The 17,396-nt window shown below is 53.0% G+C and overlaps 5 protein-coding genes across 5 annotated transcripts; 1 reads left to right on the top strand and 4 right to left on the bottom strand.

The window, feature by feature from the left end:
- Window positions 1-2,981: 2,981 nt before the first annotated feature.
- Window positions 2,982-5,994, top strand: M406DRAFT_326256 (uncharacterized protein; the record flags this gene model as incomplete). The annotated part of the gene is made up of 8 exons (XM_040920060.1): window positions 2,982-3,283; window positions 3,424-4,809; window positions 4,840-5,508; window positions 5,570-5,576; window positions 5,656-5,672; window positions 5,763-5,844; window positions 5,880-5,916; window positions 5,951-5,994. 8 exons carry the CDS (start codon window positions 2,982-2,984, stop codon window positions 5,992-5,994), a joined length of 2,544 nt encoding a protein of 847 aa, XP_040781799.1.
- A 1,200-nt stretch (window positions 5,995-7,194) lies between these two features.
- M406DRAFT_246373 (uncharacterized protein) lies at window positions 7,195-7,863 on the bottom strand (the record flags this gene model as incomplete). The annotated part of the gene is made up of 3 exons (XM_040916405.1): window positions 7,195-7,238; window positions 7,319-7,533; window positions 7,643-7,863. 3 exons carry the CDS (start codon window positions 7,861-7,863, stop codon window positions 7,195-7,197), a joined length of 480 nt encoding a protein of 159 aa, XP_040781800.1.
- A 990-nt stretch (window positions 7,864-8,853) lies between these two features.
- M406DRAFT_354586 (NAD(P)-binding protein) lies at window positions 8,854-10,194 on the bottom strand. Its single transcript, XM_040922958.1, has one exon. The coding sequence runs from the start codon at window positions 10,046-10,048 to the stop codon at window positions 9,089-9,091; it is 960 nt and encodes a 319-aa protein (XP_040781801.1). The 5' UTR covers window positions 10,049-10,194; the 3' UTR covers window positions 8,854-9,088.
- A 483-nt stretch (window positions 10,195-10,677) lies between these two features.
- M406DRAFT_285631 (TPR-like protein) lies at window positions 10,678-12,904 on the bottom strand (the record flags this gene model as incomplete). Its single annotated transcript, XM_040918628.1, has 2 exons — window positions 10,678-12,669; window positions 12,775-12,904. The coding sequence occupies 2 exons, from the start codon at window positions 12,902-12,904 to the stop codon at window positions 10,889-10,891; spliced, it is 1,911 nt and encodes a 636-aa protein (XP_040781802.1). The 3' UTR covers window positions 10,678-10,888.
- A 1,592-nt stretch (window positions 12,905-14,496) lies between these two features.
- Window positions 14,497-16,804, bottom strand: M406DRAFT_336418 (homoaconitase; the record flags this gene model as incomplete). The annotated part of the gene is made up of 2 exons (XM_040921146.1): window positions 14,497-16,705; window positions 16,761-16,804. The coding sequence occupies 2 exons, from the start codon at window positions 16,802-16,804 to the stop codon at window positions 14,497-14,499; spliced, it is 2,253 nt and encodes a 750-aa protein (XP_040781803.1).
- Between the last annotated feature and the right edge of the window lie 592 nt (window positions 16,805-17,396).

Below are 17,396 nucleotides of genomic sequence, written 5' to 3' on the forward strand. Positions count from 1 at the left end.
CCTTTCCTTGCATGGTGGGGGCGCAGGTGCTGTCTTTCTGAACAAGGAACGTCCTAAGTCCAAACCTGGTTCGTCCCTCAGGGGAAGTCGAAGGAGGCAGCACGAGAGGCTGCAGAGGCCTGGACTTCAGGAGGTCGCCTGTCTTCTTTTTTTTTTTTTTTAAAAAAAAGGTTTCAGGGGGGGGCCTTGCACGAATCCCAAGCCTGTCCGCCCCTGCCAACCCCTGGCAGAGGGCAGCTGTCAGGGGGCGCGCGAAGCGCATCTCAAGCGGCTGGCTGACATCTGCTCGCCTATCGTTCTCCGCAAACTCCAAGAAAATCGGATCTCTGCACAGGATTTTGCGCTTCCATCCTTGGTCGTCCGTCCCACCTGAAGAGGCAGCCGGACCCATTTCCCACATATGATATACGTATACTTACTTATGGCAACGTAGTAGATTGCGAGTCGGCTGTGACGAAGAGGCCCCCGTTCCGCGCTGTCGATAGGCGCCCAGCAGTCGCCAGGCATGCGGCATGTGGTACTGGTTCCTCACAATCCTCTCCTCCACCCATCCGAGCATGCGCACCATCATCATGCATGTCCTAGCACTTTAGAGATGCCGAATAAGCGGTGATGGTGAAACAGAAACCACGGTCATGAGATGTCACCAAGAGGTGTCTGTGCCTGTGTTCTGGTACTCTGGTACAATGATCACCATAGTACAACATGTTGTGGTAGTCCAGTATGTAGGGATCGACACCTGCGCAAATTACTCAGTAGCAAGTCCCGCGAAGAAGCACCGCGGGGCCCAGACGGCACACAGAAAAAGCATGACGGCTGGGGCCGCCTCAGCGGGGGGCGACAGGCGAAGACAGGCGAAAGACAGAATACCATATGGAGGGCCCAAAAATAGGCCCAGGTATCCATCCCTCTCGTTGCCCCCCCCCCCCTTTTTTTTCTTCTTCTTCTTCTTTCTTTCAGCACACGCATCCCATCACAGCGATGGATCGATCCTTGGCAACAAACGGTCCGAGGTTCTGTTGCCTCGGTGGGCAGACCACGTACGTGGATGACGAGAGATGTTAAGATGCATTTGCCCTCTTTGCAGGCCAACCCAGACCTGGGCAGGAAGCAGCCAGGGAGGGCATGGAGGGCCTGGAGGCCAACCAAGAAGCTCTGGCTGAGGTGGATCCAGACCAAACCCCATGCCAGGGGTCCTCGCCTCTTGCAGTCCAACAGAATCCCCTCCAGGTGTCCATAAGCCAGCAGGGTGGCAGGGTTTCTATGCACGGGCACGGGTGCTGAGGTGTGGGTGGAGCCGAGGGGGAGGCGTTTCAAAACACTCGGCCAGTGCTGTGCCCCTCCTCTTCCTATTCCCCGGCTTTTTCGTCCCGATGTCATGTCCATCACACTTTTCTTTTTCTGGTCGTCCCCCAATGGGGCCCAGCCCGCCAGCTTTTGCTCAGGTGTGATCGTCAGGGACAAAATCTCGTCACACCCGTGCGCACAGGACGGCATCTGTGCCGTAAGCCAGAGACCGAGTCAACATCGATGAGGTAGCCACCAAAGAACAAACTGTGCTGTTCGTGTGGTTGTTTCAGAAATGGGGATAGGCGGCTGCAGTGATGATCTGTCTGAGTATGTCAAGATCTAAGAAACCGTACAGGTCCACTTTGAGAGTTTTCCGAGGGACCAGGCGAACCGTCATGCCTAAGGGAAAGGAACCACCCATCTGAACCATAGGAGCTCTGTAGTACCCAACTAGGTTAGTTAGCATGCACAAACTGAAGGCACAAAGTCCCTCCACACCACAGAGTTCCTTGCCCTAACCCTGAGAATCAGTAAGCTTTTTCTTCTCATATCATGTGGTTCCTGGGGCTAATTTACTCAGTTACAACCAGAAGCCCACTTGTCCTCCGAGGGTAAAATGAATGAACGAAGAAGAAACTTGAGGTCGAACTAATCAAACGCTTGGAAATCCAAGCGAAATATTCTACCATTGGTACTGCCGATATTGACTGTTTAGTCGGATTGGATTGAATTCTAATTGTGACCAACACTGACAGTCTTCCCTGTGTTCAGGGCCTCTGATGCCCCTAATGACTAGCATTTTCCTGTAAATCTAATGAATTGACATTATGCTTTCACTGATTCATACCGAAGTGAAGACGTACATAAAACTTTGTCAACGTAATTAATGTATTTCACATTGTCCCTCTTCCCGGCCGGCAGAGGCAATATTGAAGACAACAGTGCCACAATTTGATTGAGATGAGCAAGACCTGCAATCTGAGGTCCGTCTGGGTGTTGACAAGTAATGAGCCTGTTGTGCTTGGGCTTAGATAGATTGGAAATAGTTCACACACCAACCCTCTCGCTTAGCCCGAAAATAAAGAACAAATCCCTAAACCCCGTTCCGTAATTACATCTACTTACCTAGTATCGTCAACCATCCTCTCTGATCATTATATGGGAACCCCCCGAGTGAACTCCGTCTTCTTAAGCCGCTCCTCCGCGGCAGCAGCAAAATCACTTGGTACTAATTATCCGTGTGGAACTCGAGATGATATTAGACGTCCATCGTCAATCATTGGACTGAAGATTCCGTAAACCCTTGAGCAACGCCAACTCCATTCCCCCTTTCAACTGTCATCTCAACCTGAGTCCTCCTTTGTAGCACAACTAATTATCTGCCAAAACCGGAATGAAGTCGATGTTGACAACCAATGTGTCCTTTGACTCCCGTCCAGAAAGTTCCGCTCACAACAAACAATAAGGAGTCAGAGAACAAAGAGCACAGAGACCATGCCGCTGAAGAGTATGGCCACCTTAAATAGACTTAGAATAGAATCCCATTGATCTTGATGCAAGTCTTTATTTTTATTTTTTTAATGAGTCCCTTTCTTCCATTGCAGCCTCGATTGCCGCATGAACTGCCCAGCCCAGCGCATCTCCCCCTCTGACCAACAACAGCCGACGACCCCAGCTCATAGTTACAAGAGATGGCGACCACATCTCCACAGTCTGAAAATGTGTCGTCGTCCATATCCGAGCTTGCAATCATTTCAGGGTCGGACAGTTCTGCAGAGGAAGCAGCCCTGCGGCCCAGGCGAGGACTCGAACAGGCGGGTGCCGTCGTGAAGAAATGGCGAAAATTCCGCGGTGTCTACATGGAGAGACGTAATTTAGTAGAGAACCGATGGTTCAGACTGGAGTTGAACAAGAGGAAGAAGCTTCTCACTACGCTTTGGAGGGCGCTGAGCGGGGGGAAGGAAATGCCGCAAGCCCATCGCCCGGACGTAGAGTAAGTAATTATTATTATGACTGATAATACAATATCTATATTTGCTAATATCCTCTCTCTTTTCTGTTCTTCACGATCAGCGCTGTAGCCGTATGGAGAGCCACCAATAAGGACCAGGAACCTTGGCCTCTCATTTGCAGTGATGCAGACGCCATCAAGTGGCCTCTGTTCAACCAGGCAGACCTTGCCAACCGGCCCGAGGTGCTGCTGACCATACTGGACCACAGGGCGAGGTTCCATCCTGGGGCCTTCCAGAGGGAGGACCTCTTCGGCGAAAACTATCCGCTGGCGAAGGCGGTTGGTGTCCTGCCCCTGCAGAGAGACCAGGTCACCGAGTACAGGGAGGGCATCGTCATGGCCGACCTGACAGGTGTTGCGCTGGAGGACAACGACCAGGACATGCAAGAGGAAGATGACAGCTACGGCACGATCAACGAGCCGGAGAGCCTGGAGGAGCTGAAGCTCTTCAACAGCTCAGACATGATCCTGAAGGAGGCAGGGGATGTAGTTATGGAGGTCCAGTATAGGATCTACAGCCTTCTCGACGACGTCGTTGAGAATATTACCGGAGATAAGCGCAACAAACCTGTGGTCCCTCACGCATCCGACAAGGAACCACTCGACTGGCGGGTCAGACAGCCCACCGACCCAGAGGACCCGAGTTACGAGAAGGAGCTCACGAATTACTTCAACGTCTCGCGGACCCTGCTGTCCTGCACCGCGCCAGGCGAGATGGACTGGGACTATGTCATTGCCCTGAGCGCGCGGCGACGAAAGTGGCACGAGCGACAGATTGCCGTCCTGAAGGAAGACCCCGGCGCGCTCCTCGACCGGCTACAACAGGCGCGAACCCACGGCAGATTTGGCAGCCAGTTAAAAACTAAGCAAGGGACCACTCATCCATACAACGACGGCAATACACAAGCCGACACAGATCTCCAGATGTGGACCCTCTACTTTCAAGACATCCTAGCACATCACAACGAATTAGTGGACGTCTGGGCGGGGACAGGCCAAATGCTGGAAGACTTACGGACAATCCCGCCAGGCACACGCGCTTGGATGTCCAAAATCAAAACCCTGGCAGGCCTCACCAGCCCGGGCAAGGAAGTCCTGGGACTTCTCCTCGACGTGCTGGTCAGCGCACCCGACCTGCGGGAGTACTTCAGAACAGCAGCGTCCCGGAACGAACAGGGAGAATGGGTCGTGCCCATTGTAGACGGACTACCAGGGGCGCCGAGGATACTCAAGCGGGACAGCAACACGATCGGGGCTCTTGCTGCTTGGCGGAGGGCCATGTCGGAGGAGCGAGCCCGCAAGGCCTTTGGGCTGCACACCATGGCCGAGGAGCTGCGCCAGATCCTCAGCCGCTTCAGGAAGAACGTGTTCAGCGAGTACGTCCTCGGGCAGGCAGACAGCTTCTACGACCTGACCATCGTCGCAAAAGCCGCCAACAAGCTCTGGGAGAGCTCGCTCATGCTGTACGGACGGGACGGCCAGGACGGCACGGGGGCCGCCAAGGGGGAGTGAAGTGATTTCCCATTGGCCCAGGCGAGGTGCGCACAGCTCCTCTGGGTCCTCGAGGCGCACCCGGGCATGCCTCTGCGCGACGAGATCGATGCCTATTTCAAGCCGCAGCCCGCCGTGGCGTTTGACTACCCGCCGCTCGAGGACAGGATGTCGGACAGGGCGAAGAAGGACAGGATCCCCAGGCGGATCAAGGCGGAGCAGAACCTGGCCAACTTCTGGGCGGCGGTAGAGAAGACGTTTACGACTGGGCTTCTGGTTGCGCCCTATACTTTTCTCACGCTGCGGAGGGCCAGGCCGAATGTCACACCACCTTTTGAGCCAGCTGTAGCGAGAAACAAGAGAGCCAGAGAGGAGTCCCCAGGCCCGAGAACGCCGTCACCACCTGCCAAGAGGATCAGGACAACCTCCCCCAGGTCTCCTGTCTCACCTATCCGAGCTGCCCTCCCAGGCGAGGGGGGCCCACGACGACCAGCCATTGATCGGCGGGCGGCAGCGGCGGCGGCGGCAGCGGCGGCGGAGGAGGAGGAGAAGGCGAGAGCTGCTACCGCACAGGCATTGGCTACACCTCCAGAGGAGCCTGTCCCTGCCAGAGAACATCCTCCCATCCAGCTGCGAAGAGATCACTACGAGTTCCTGGAGGCGCTCATGGTGCCCCCTCGAGAGCGCGCTGCTGAGAATGTGCTCTTCACAACCATGTACGTGATAGCCCCTCTCTTCTCTTCTCACCAGACATGGAGGGTTCTAATGACATAGCAGATTTGAGGTGTGTAGAGCTATAGGTTTCGAGGTCAATGAACACGCAGGCAGGACCAATGCTAGTATAGTGCTCGACCCAACTCCAGAACTGCGAGAATCCCAGGTAAGTTCTTCATGAAAGCTATAGTCCTCGTACTTATTGTGGAAGAATCAAGCTGACGTAGCCACAGGGCATTGGTACATCACTATCCAGACACAGAATCCACGGGTCACGATGGCTCAACCGCAATGTGGCATCTCGATGGCTTCGATCCAGGACTCATGGTTTTGGACAGGTTAGTACTCTCTGTTGACATTGTTCCTGTTTCAGGAAGATGAGGAGAACAAGAAAGGAATTCAGGCCTTAAGTAAGTACGAAGTGCTAATTTCATCATGGTTCAGTATGGCTGGACCTGGGAGAAATTTGTTATGGCACCAGAAGATGATGACGAGTGACGGACTTACAGTCGTAGATAATACAGAGAGTATTTTCTAGTCCGTGTTTAGTCAAAATGGAATATTCAAATGATTACTGTGTGGGACATATATTTCCTCGTCAGGACGTTGCCAGTGATGGATGCTCGGAGGCTTGGTTATTTGCACAAGGAAAAAAGGGTTCATTTACAAGAAACCTATCTACATGTCGCACCAGTGCACAGACGTAGACTGGGCCGCGGGTCCGTGCGCGTCTTCCTTTGTATAAAAATGCAACCTAGAATTGATTATTCATGTACATAGTACACCTTTGCTACCACAGATCTCACCAAGACGGCAGAACACTCTCGATTGATGATAATCCTGTTTCGCTTCGCAGGCTTGTCAATAAGGCTCTGCAGTAATGTAGTAAAAAGGAAAAGGAGGGTGATTGGGCAGTCTCCTTTCACAGTATCATGCAGGCCAGGCAAGCCATGGTGGCCAGCTTTTGCACTCTCAGCTGCTTTCTGCTTTCAATCATGGCAGCCGAGGCACGATGCACGCACCAAAGACACCTCTTCCCTACTTTATCCATCCGATGTTGAGTGAGGCTGCGCATCGTCCATGCGTTCGTTTGATCTCCATCATCATCCCAGTTTAGGATTCACCAACCGAGAATCCCAACCCCCTCCCCCCGGCCCCACAAGCTGTCAGCTTGGCTCAAGATCTAAATAGATTCCTTGGCCAAACTCTCAGTAAAATAGTTAGATTCATGCGTGGATTTCATTCTGGACTTTAACCCCTGCCCCCCCCCCCCCCCATCTGATTTAGCAGGTCCAAACAGTACAAAGTTGTTTACACGATACAGAAAGCTCGGATGAACAAGGACAGTGAAATGGGCGTGTTGGGGGCCACATTTGGAAGAGGCAACACCACAATGAGGGGGCGCTGGTATATTCCATGTTTGGCGAATACGAGCATGGTGGCGGCCGCGTGGAGGGCTGCTGGTGCTTGCTGTTTTAGTAAAAGGAGGGGGCAAAAATGTGTTTATTCATGCTATGCCATTGATGCACCTTGAGTGGCGATTGACTGCTCGTAAACGAAGCGAGAGCCTTTCCTTCGCCATATCGGTACGGTCTAAGTCTAGTCTAATTTTCTCAGACTTCTCCTCCCAACAAATGCATGCAACTCAAGGCAGGCTGGCCGAAAAAAGATCTCTCGCCAATGGCTAGTTAAACGGCAGCCGAGACACTCGCAACGTCACCAGGCTCACAATCTACGACAGTCATATTCCCCGCCGTTAGTTTTCACAAAGTACTTTCAGTCGTGCTCGCGAGATACACACCCAGCACTTACCCTCAAAGACATAGCCCGCTCGCGTCCACAGCTTGAGCTTATCGCGCTTGAACTCGGCAAAGTCCCACTCGCGGCCCTCCAGGTCGCGCTCGTCCAGGAAGACGTACGATTCGGTGATCACCTGCTCGCCCTCAACGTTGCCCTCGCCCGTCTCGTCGCCGACTTTGTCCAGGAGCTTTGGGCGGACGATGCGGCGGTCGTATTGCGACCCCTCACTTCACCAGGTCACCTTGACTGTCAGCAGCAGCAGCAAATTTGCCTTCCTTTCTCAGGGAACATTGAAGAGGGGAGGGGAGTCGGAAGCGCTGCCGATGTTGTACTAACAAGTAGTCAAGCTTCTCGAGATTGGCCTTTGTGATGCCGCTGACCACCATGCCAAAGACATTGTGGTCGACGTCCTCGATCATGCCTGGGTAGTCGGCGCTGCGGACCCGGCGACGGCAGTAGCCGTGCAGCACAGCAGGACGGAAGTGGTGTCGAGCCTTGATGTCATCGGAAGGGCTTCTGTTGTTGTAGCAGACTGAGTAGAAGACCTGAGGCTCCATCTGTCGTGGTGTGTGCATTAGCTAGCGGCATGCTGTGGTATCCTAGCGAGGGTATGTTCCCTGGATAGGTGAAAGAGTGGTTACCAAAGTGCCTGTGTGAGTTGGTTGATTAGCATGAGACGCCCTCAATCCAAGGTTGACCAGGATGTCATCATAATCATACCGTAGAAGAAAGCAGTGCGAGCCTCGTCGACCTCAGTCTGGTAGGGATCGTTCTCCATGGTGACTGTCGAGGTGGTTGCGCTTCTTGTGGTGAGTCGCGTTGACAATTGATGACGAGAGGCTACCTGGTTGAATGTCCAGGTGGGAGTTATAAGAGTGTCCGGCACCGTAATAGATGGAGTAATGTCCAGGCAAGAGGGGGCGATGAAGGTGAGCCCGACAAGTGAGACTGCAGACACGCTGTCTTGATCTTGTTTGCCTGGCAATTGCGGAGGGTTCCAGTCTCTCTGTGTCAAATTGATCTATGGAAGGAGCAGCGTGAATGATGTTGGGCCTGCAGTTTTTACATATCTTGAATCAGATTGAGTATGTAATCAGTCGTGAGTCGGCAAAGGTGAAGCTGTGTCATCTGCAGGTGCGGTGATAAGCTCCCGCCGTGATCGGCGCAGCTACGGGCGCCTGTACACTAGAGACACAACACAATTGCCGCTTCCTTCAATCAGACATACCAAGCCATGATATTTGTGATGACTCTCTATATTCAAGAAGCGAGAAAAGCAAGGAAAAGTAGAGAAAATGCTATAAAGACGCTGGTCTTATCAGCCTGTCTACTTGCCACATTGTAAAAACGATTCTTTACATGCTACAAACACCTCATAGAACGAACCCCCCCTTTCTTTTTTCCTTCTTTTTTTCTTCTCTTCTTCTCTCTCTGTTATCTTTCTTTACAGCATATAGTATTGCTCAAAACAAGGTCAATTCCATTAACATTTGAGCCTTAGCAGAATCATTTCTTGTTCACTGAAAAGGAGGAAATGCATCCGAAGAGTCGCACACAATTCTGTCATTGGCACTGTACTCTGAAGAAGGACTTATCCCCGAACAGTTATCGTGATAGACGCTCTTTTGTTGCTCCTCCCTTTTCTTGCATAACATTAACGAAGCTCGAGATCAACCTCAAGAGTAAGATAAAAACTCTTGAGTCGTTGTATGAAAAGATGCCCCAGTGACTTTTTAGAGGGAGAAAAAAAGGTGCCGCTTGCTCAACAACACATGCAGTATTTCACTGCTGAGCCGCCAGCAACTCCTTGATCACGTCCTCCACATTCCCCATATCCTCAGGCTTGAGCCCCAGCGCCTCATTGTCCGTCTTCTCATACAAGGTCCCACCCTCAGCCCAGATCCTCCGCAGCGTGATGATGGTGGCCTTGGGGTCCTGCTCCGCCCACAGCTTCTTCTCCGCCTCAACGAGCTTGCTCACCGGTATATACGACACCGTCCACTTGGCGCCCGTGAGCTTCTCGTACACGGCCAGCACCTGGTTCGGCGTCACCTCGAACGAGTTCACCTTGAGCGCCTTGCCCACCGCCGCCTCCGGGTGCTGCAGCGCCGCGACCACCAGCTTGCCCACATCCGGCATCGTCGTGAACGCCACGCGGCCCTCGCCGTCGTCCGTGAGCAGCGCCTCCTTGGCCGCCACGTCGAACCCAGGACACACGCCCGCCAGCCCCGGCATGCGCCCCACCCACGACTCAAAGTAAGGCCCCGTCACCACATACGTGACCTGCGTCTTCTTCACCTCGTCGCGGATGAACCGCCGCACCGCCAGCTTCTGCTGGTGCGGCGGCTCCCCCGCGCTCTGGGGCCCGTACTCGATGTCCGTGCCGAACTCGCTGGGCAGGAACCACGCCACCTCTTCCTGGTCCGCCCACCGCAGCAGGTCGATCTGCTTGGCGATGGCCGCCCGCCCGAACGCGCAGATGACCGTGTCGATCTTGTGCTCCTTGTAGGCGGCGCGCACGTCCGACTCCGACTCCACGTTGCCCGTCACCACCGTCACGTTGCCGGCCTTCTTCTTCCACCCGTCCAGGAGCGCGCCCTTCTTCTCCACCGTTTCTGGAGACGTGAAGATGGTGATGTGGTCGAAGGCGGGCTGCGCGCTGACGACTTTGTCGGTGATGTACTGTCCGATGAAGCCTGTCGCCCCAAAGATGAGGATGTTGGATGCTTTGATCGCCGTCATCTTCTTGATTTTTGCCTTGCTAGGGATTATGAAGTGTGGTGTAGGGAGGGGGGGAAAGCGAGATAGAGGAAAGAATTCTGTCCAATCTGGAGAACGGTCCCAAATTGACACAAATTTCCTATTCGCCTTTCTTTGCTTCTTTTCTTGAGCAAGAATATGTCGTTGATGTTGTACGGCAAAACCAGAGAAACTCTCGGAAGGAGACGGTACTTCGGAACTAAAGTCCCATCATTGCGCGGCGGGGTCTTGTTTAAGTAGTACAGAATAGTACTGTAAAGTGGGGTTGCGTTGTGCTCGCGCCTGGGCGAGTCCCTCAATTGCGAATCATCAGCAGCAAGTAGTACTGATTATGTAGCTAGTACAGATTGCTGTGTACAAGGCCTGATGAGGGGTTGCAACGTGCATCATACGCCGGTCCCTCGTGCTCAATTCTTGGAGATACCCAGACGCAGTACTTGTACATAACAATTGACTAATGGGATCTTCGAACCACACCCATTTGTTCCGGATCCGAGTACGGAGCAATGGAGCGGGACGGAGGGTGGGAGAGCACGGCGTTGTGTCTTCTGTGGAGCCCAGCAGAATTTAGTGCAATACACACACTATGAGCGCATGTCCCTAGGAGACTTCATGGTAAATTTAATCATGTTGCATGCCGGGAGAAGCCGCGCCGCTCCCATTAGTTAATTGTCCTGGCCCCTCTCCCTCATCTAGAGGATCCTCCTAATGATGCAAGATCTGTCAAGAAGCACGCACTGACGAAATACCCCTCCGAGACGCCTTGCAAATGCTCATGGACTTCGCTGGCCCGTCATGGAAAAAAAAAGGAAGAAAAGGTCTCTAGTTATCGTCACTCATTCCCGTCATGTTCGAACTTCTCTCCTGTGGTGTGCTCATGTTCAGCATGGCCCTCTCCTTACCCTTTCCTTTCCCTTTGCTATGTGGCCCGTTCAGCCTCGCTGCTAGTTTTGACCTTGCCTCTTGCTTGACTTGGTCTAGCTCGTTCTCGAATTCGGCCAGCGTACCATCGTCGTCGAGTTCAGCAAGGACACTTCCAGAGTTCGAGCTCTCGTCGAGCGCCTTGAGCAGTAGCTCCGTCGCGATCGGGTCCTGCGGGTTGATCGCCAAGGCCTCATGTAGAATATTGACTGCCTCTTCTGGCTTTCCGATGTCGAGGTAAATCAGGCCCTTGGCACAGAAGATATTAGCATCCTTGCCGCTCTCACGTAGGACCGTGTCGAACTCTAGCAGGGCATATTGAAATTTCCGCTGGCGCCGATACGTGTGGCCCAGATTCGTGTGTGCAACTATAGATGCTTTTGGGTCACTGTCGGTTGTGTCTCCAATCTGAAGAGCTTTCTTGAAACTCTCTATTGCCTCTGGCAGGCGATTTTGATGGTAGTAGACGATGCCCATCTCGTTCAGGAGGAGCGGGTCTGTTGTGCATAGTCCATACGCGGTGTTGAGAAACTCCTCTGCAACCGTCATGTTGTTCATGGCGTGATGCTGCATCCCCAGAAAGACCTGGGGCAGATGAGTCCCCATGAACAGCCGGGCGGCAGTGGAGTAGGCTGAGATAGCCTGGTCGTGTTCGCCCTCGGCGGCAAAGGTATGGGCGAAGCCAATCCATGCCGGACCGAAGTGCGCGTCCATCATACTGGCTTTGCTGAAATAGCGACGAGCTTCGGCAACCTTGCCGATCATAAAGTAATAGGTAGCAACAGCGAGCCAGGTGCATGGTTCTTCGGGGTGGCTGTCGGCGAGCTCGTGAGCAACCAGAAACAGCAGATTCTTCTCTTTCAGTTCATATAGGCAGGCCAGGTGGATAGGGTAGACGCTGAAGTTGTACTTGTCCTCGGTCAAGATGGAATTGGTGATCTCCAGGGCCTCTTTGAATCGTGACTGTGTCAGGAACTGTTCTGCTCTTGCCAGGAGGAGATCCGGGTTCTCCTTGAGCTTGTAGTGAGTGGCGAGGCTCTCGCACGCCGTGTTAAAGGCATCCTGTTTCTTGTACTTCGACAGCCGCGTACTGTATAGCATCTTGACGTAATGGGCTGTTTCCTGCGCGGCGTCTGTGTATGTGTCACCGCCGGCACCGGCGCCAATGGCGTCAAAGTCAAGAGACTCGAGGAACCCCCATTCTTCTTCTGGGGAGAGCAGTAGGTTCTGGGTCAGCTGATTAAAGGCCTCGAAGCATTGGACGTCGATGCGGACAGCATTTTTATAGCACTCTTTGGCATGGTCGAAGGCATTTTGCTTGGCATAGCAGATGCCTCGCAGGTAGCACATGCCAGCCTCGTAGCGCCTATTCACTGCCTCTGACTCTTCGTGTGCATCGCCTTGATGTGGCCTCGAACTGTGAGCCGGTCTACTGCTCGCGCTGGGCTGGGCCTTTCGCTTGTTCGCATCTTTGGACTTGATCAGGTGTGTTGGGTCTCGTTCGCCCAGTATGACTAGGGCTTCGTCGAAGCGAGATTGCTTGATGAGACAATGGGCAGCTAGATACTGGCAGGAGGGGTTGCGTCTGACGAGATCTCGGTGCTCGAGGAACTTCTGAGCTCGAACGTAGTTTCCAGTCGAGAAGTGGACTTGGGCCATCCAAAAAGCGTCGTTATCATCATCTGGACACGAGAGCTGTCAGCTGAGAGAGAAGCTCTATGCTCTGCTCGGCCGTGTCGAGTTCTTTTGGCAAGGCCGAGGGGGGGGGGGGGGAGGCATTAACTAACCTGTCAGAGCCAGAAGTTTGTCGCCGACAAAGATGGCCGTCTGAAACTGCCCTGCGTTGAAGGCAGTCTGCCTCCAGTTCCTGAGGAAGCCCTCCAACTGGGTATGGTCTGCATCGCTGTCCGACGACATGTCCGCAAGAGAAAGCACCCCTTGTTGATCCCATTAGAAATGGGAGGGGTTCGATGTGGAAATTACAGATCGTATAAAGCAGTCATGAGCTGGAAAGCAAATTCGTGTGCATAGAGGGAGAAAGGATTGGGCGCAAGAAGCTGGGGTGTGGTGGATGCGCGCGATCATGATAGAACCTTGTCGCGCCAACAACAAGGGGCAGCACAGTTTACTTCCGTTTCCTAGGGTTGCAACTGTGGCTTACGTAAGCCTCAAAGTGAACAGGCCTAGTAACGACGACACCACCTCCCTTTCTTCGCGCTTTGCACCACTGCTTCGACCACAATTCGAGACTGGGGTCTACCAAAACCATGAAAAGTGGGAGAGTGAGAGAGAAAATCTCATCTGATTCCTAAGGCAGCCGTCAAACTTGCTACATGATGCTGCTTTCGAAAATTGCAACGTCTGCTGACTAGGTGCTCCGACGGACAAGGCTGTAAAGGAAAACTGGAGCTCAAGACATGCTATTGAAGACAGCCTCATAAGTCATCGCATAATATTGTAACAAGAATATACTTTTTTGATGCTGACATTGCGCCGATCAATGATCAACTGGACCTTGCGCAGTTGTCTGCTGACTGAACCGGGGAGGCCGCCCTATATGAGCTGTGTCAAGCGATAAAGCTGCCAGCCAAATTCGTTGGAGACATGAGCATGGCAAGGCTAGATTTCCTTCCTCCCAACTTGCTTCTAGATTCCATGCATCATCTCGATTCTAATCCGATCTAGGCCCTTCCATATAGAGTAGCAGCATGCCCAATAATTAGCCAGCATGCAAGGGGTTGTTCCTAACGACGTCGGCCTAGCATCTCGGACAGGTCGTTTGTTATCATCCCTGAATTCTCTACATTGCTACTATGTAGTAAAGGGTTGATATCAGTTCAAGATGTTTATGGCCGTGCCAAGGCTCAGGCCTGGGTGACTCGAGCCCTTGACTGAAGTCTGTTTGAGAGCGAGTACACACCTAGGAACATGCACCAGTAGGGGATAGTCCCTCTTGTAATTATTCAAATTCTTTTGGGGGCTAGACTAGGCGAAAATGAGCCTGAGATACCACCCTCGAGAAACAAATAGGCCTGAGTAGTGCTGAACCTTACTTCCCCTTCCCCCTTCCTATTTTTTTTTTTTTTAACAGGAGAAGTTCTAGGGCCAGATCGTGTCAAAGTGACATCGGCTTGGCTCTGTGTCGACCAGGTCTGATGGTTGTAGCGCCACGAACGTGGTGGAGTCATCGAAGCTGCACGTTGAACGCAAAAGAAGTTCCATTTAGCAGTTGATCCAGTCGGAGACCAATCGGATTGTCGTAGACTTCGCACATGCTTAGCTCAGACAATCCTGTGATTTCCAACGACCGAGGAATGACATGTATCGAGAAAGCACGCTGCGTCGTATGTCGGCGGGCAACGGCGACAATGGTGGCAAAGCCGTATAACTTTGCGTCAAGCCGCGGTAAGCCGCGGTTCGCATCGGCAAGCGTCATGTTGTTGGCGCTCTGGATGACCCTGGGTAGACAGCAATTTTCTCTATCATTTCCCCCTCTCTGCCGCCTGCTTCTAAGCCGATGTAATCTCCTGCTTCACCCACTTTTCAAGTCCACCCCTGGCGATGATCTCCTGCACGTTGGGCGGTAGCTCACCAACCTTTTGACTCCAGGTCTGCCCGCCCTCGCCTTCGATGACGGTGACCTTGCTCCTTCTCAAGTCCCATAGGAACTTCCACCCCGTACGACGAGTCAATACCTTGTCTGCCCCCTCGGCAGTCTGAAACGTCTCCCGTAGTCGCTGCACGAGGCGTGGTATCTCCACGAACATCAGAGCGTTATTGATGCTGTTCCGGCTGAAGATGTTCCCGAAGCTGCCGGAGACAACAAGGGGAATCTTCTTGGCCAGGATTGCCGTGGCAGCTTGTTCGCGGGAGCTGCCGCATCCAAAGTTGAACCCGCCCACCAGGATATCGCCTGCCTTGGCGATGTCGCCGAAGTTTCGGTCGTAATTCTCCATAACCACCTCGGCCATCTTCTCGACGGTGATGCTCTCTTGGTACGTATACTTCCCCGGGTAGATGCCATCCGTGTTGATATTGTCAGCATCGCAAAACACAAGCTCCCCCTCTATCGTTTCGGGGAAGCCAGGCAGAATGTCAGTCATGGTCTCCTCCTCTTCGGAGATCTCGACACCCGCCTCGTTTTGCTCAGCCCCCGAGATCAAGCTGTCAGCTTCGGCAATGAGCTTCTCCAAAGCATCTTCTATACTCAATACTTTGTCATGCTCGAACTGACCGGTACCCTCTCCAATGATGGGCTTTTCCACCCCCTCCGGCTTTTGGTACCAGCCAGGGCCAGCGATCTTGCCATGTAGAGCGCTAGCTGCGACAACTTCAGGGCTTGCTAGATAGGCCTTAGCATCGGGCGAGCCCATGCGTCCCTTGAAATTTCGGTTACTTGCCGAGATTCCCACCTCGTGCGGCTGAAGCAGGCCCGTGCCCAGGCCGATGCAAGGTCCGCAGCCAGAAGGAAGCGGCTGGGCGCCAGCCTTTAGAAGTACTTGCCAGTCCCCAGTCTCTTCTGCCGCCTGTTGTTCAGGCAGAGAGGCCGCTGCGATGTAAAAATCTACACCAGGCGCTACTTTGGGTTCGATGCCCTTGTCAGACGCCTCACGGAACACTCTTGCTGCGGCTCGCAGATCTGATGCTCTCCCGTTGGTGCAGCTGACAAGGTATGCTTTGTCAATCTTGATGTCCTTGGCCTCCAAATCGCGGAGAGGAGTTGCAATCTTGACCGCATTTGGCCCAGAAACGAAAGGAGACAGCGTCGACAAATTTAGGTATAGCGACTTGGCGTATGAGGCACCGGGGTCAGCTGTCGGACGGTCTCGAATGAGTTGGTCAATTCTCTGGTGTGAGAACTCATTTGCAGCAACACCATCACCCAATACTGCGGAGGCTGTCGCCTTGGCACGTAGCCATTTTTCCAATGTTGAGTCGACTGGGAAAAGCCCTGACAATGCGCCCCATTCCGTAGTCATGTTAGCAATAGCTAGACGGTCATCAACCGGTATGCTGGCCATAGTCTCCTGAGAGCCAGCAAATTCAATGGCGTGATTCAACACTTCGTCCTGGTTGAACAGGCCGCAGAGTGCAACAATGACATCCTTGCCAGTCACGCCTGGAGGTAAGATTCCTGTCAAGGTAACCTTTGCAACAGGAGGGACCTGGAACCATGTCTTTCCAGTGGCCCATATGCTTGCTGCATCTGTACGGACCACCGCTATCCCTAGACAACCTATGCCACCGTACATGTTGGAATGGCTGTCAGATGCCATCGTAAGGGTACCTGGCCAAGCGTGACCCTCTTCGACCATGATCTGATGGCCAATGCCGCGTCCAGCAGGGTAGTTCTGAATACCTTGTTCCGTAGCAAACTGTTGGATTCGTTGATATTTCTTCAAGTTCGTTTCGCTCTTGTTCTGGACATCATGGTCCAGGGTCATGATGACCTGTCTAGGGTCTCGAATTTTGGAAGCCCCAATAGATAGGAACTTGAGGATGATAGCTGCGCTGTTGTCGTGAGACATGAGGCGCGCAGGAGAGATACTGATATAGTCGCCGCTCCGAACGAGCTTTCCCTCTGGCAGACCGACAGCATGGCGTTGTATAATCTTTTCCGTTGAAGTCTGTGATAACTTTTTGTCGGAGGAGATGTTGAAGGAGAAGGGGTTCTCCTCCTGGGCGTGGAATGCTTTGTACCGAGCGAAGGCGGTCGTGCTAAGCGAACGGGGGGGATGCAGGCAATGTGAGATGAGTGGTATTATTCGCTGACGGTGACATCTCGGGTTCGGCAGGCGGCCGACAGATCGAGGCCATGAAGGCCAAAGCTTCGAGGGTCAGATCTTGAATGGACACCTAGGGAAAGGAGGGGGGTGGCCGGGGGAAGGCCTACTCACTGATCTGCAAGTCATTGCGAGGGGTGCAGGCGCTCAGGGAGAGGCAGCTATACTGGGAATGTTGAAGACAGTGCTTTGCGCTCCTTGAGGTTGAAAAACCGTTGCGCTTTGGGCGGCCTAAGTACCCACTTGGTCACAATCTTCAGTGCCAGGGTTATAGGGCCAGGGGGCCAAGCAGAGCTAAATCCTGTGTTCATGGGCCACGAGGGCTAGCGCCCACGGATAGACAATGCCGCTGCTACCAGGCAAACTATTTCAAGCACTTATCTACCCATCTTATGGAAGAAATAATGTTGCAAGCTTGCTTAGCAAAGCGTACTTCATACCAAACAAATAGAAAGAGGGAGGGAAATTGTCAATATCAGGAAATCTCCATAGAAATGGTGGTTCTTTTTTTTTCTTCTTAAAAAAAATCAAGGGGTTCCAGACACAGCTTACTATAGTATACTTTTCACCACGCCAGTGTGGTAAGCCAGTTTCATAAACATGATTCTGATTTGCGGAATGGATAT

This window comes from Cryphonectria parasitica, assembly GCF_011745365.1.
Source record: "Cryphonectria parasitica EP155 unplaced genomic scaffold M406scaffold_1, whole genome shotgun sequence".
In the NCBI taxonomy this organism is placed as follows: domain Eukaryota; kingdom Fungi; phylum Ascomycota; class Sordariomycetes; order Diaporthales; family Cryphonectriaceae; genus Cryphonectria; species Cryphonectria parasitica.

Coding starts and splice junctions, on each gene's coding strand:
- M406DRAFT_354586 (XM_040922958.1), bottom strand. CDS start 10,048: ATGACGGCGATCAAAGCATCCAACATCCTCATCTTTGGGGCGACAGGC.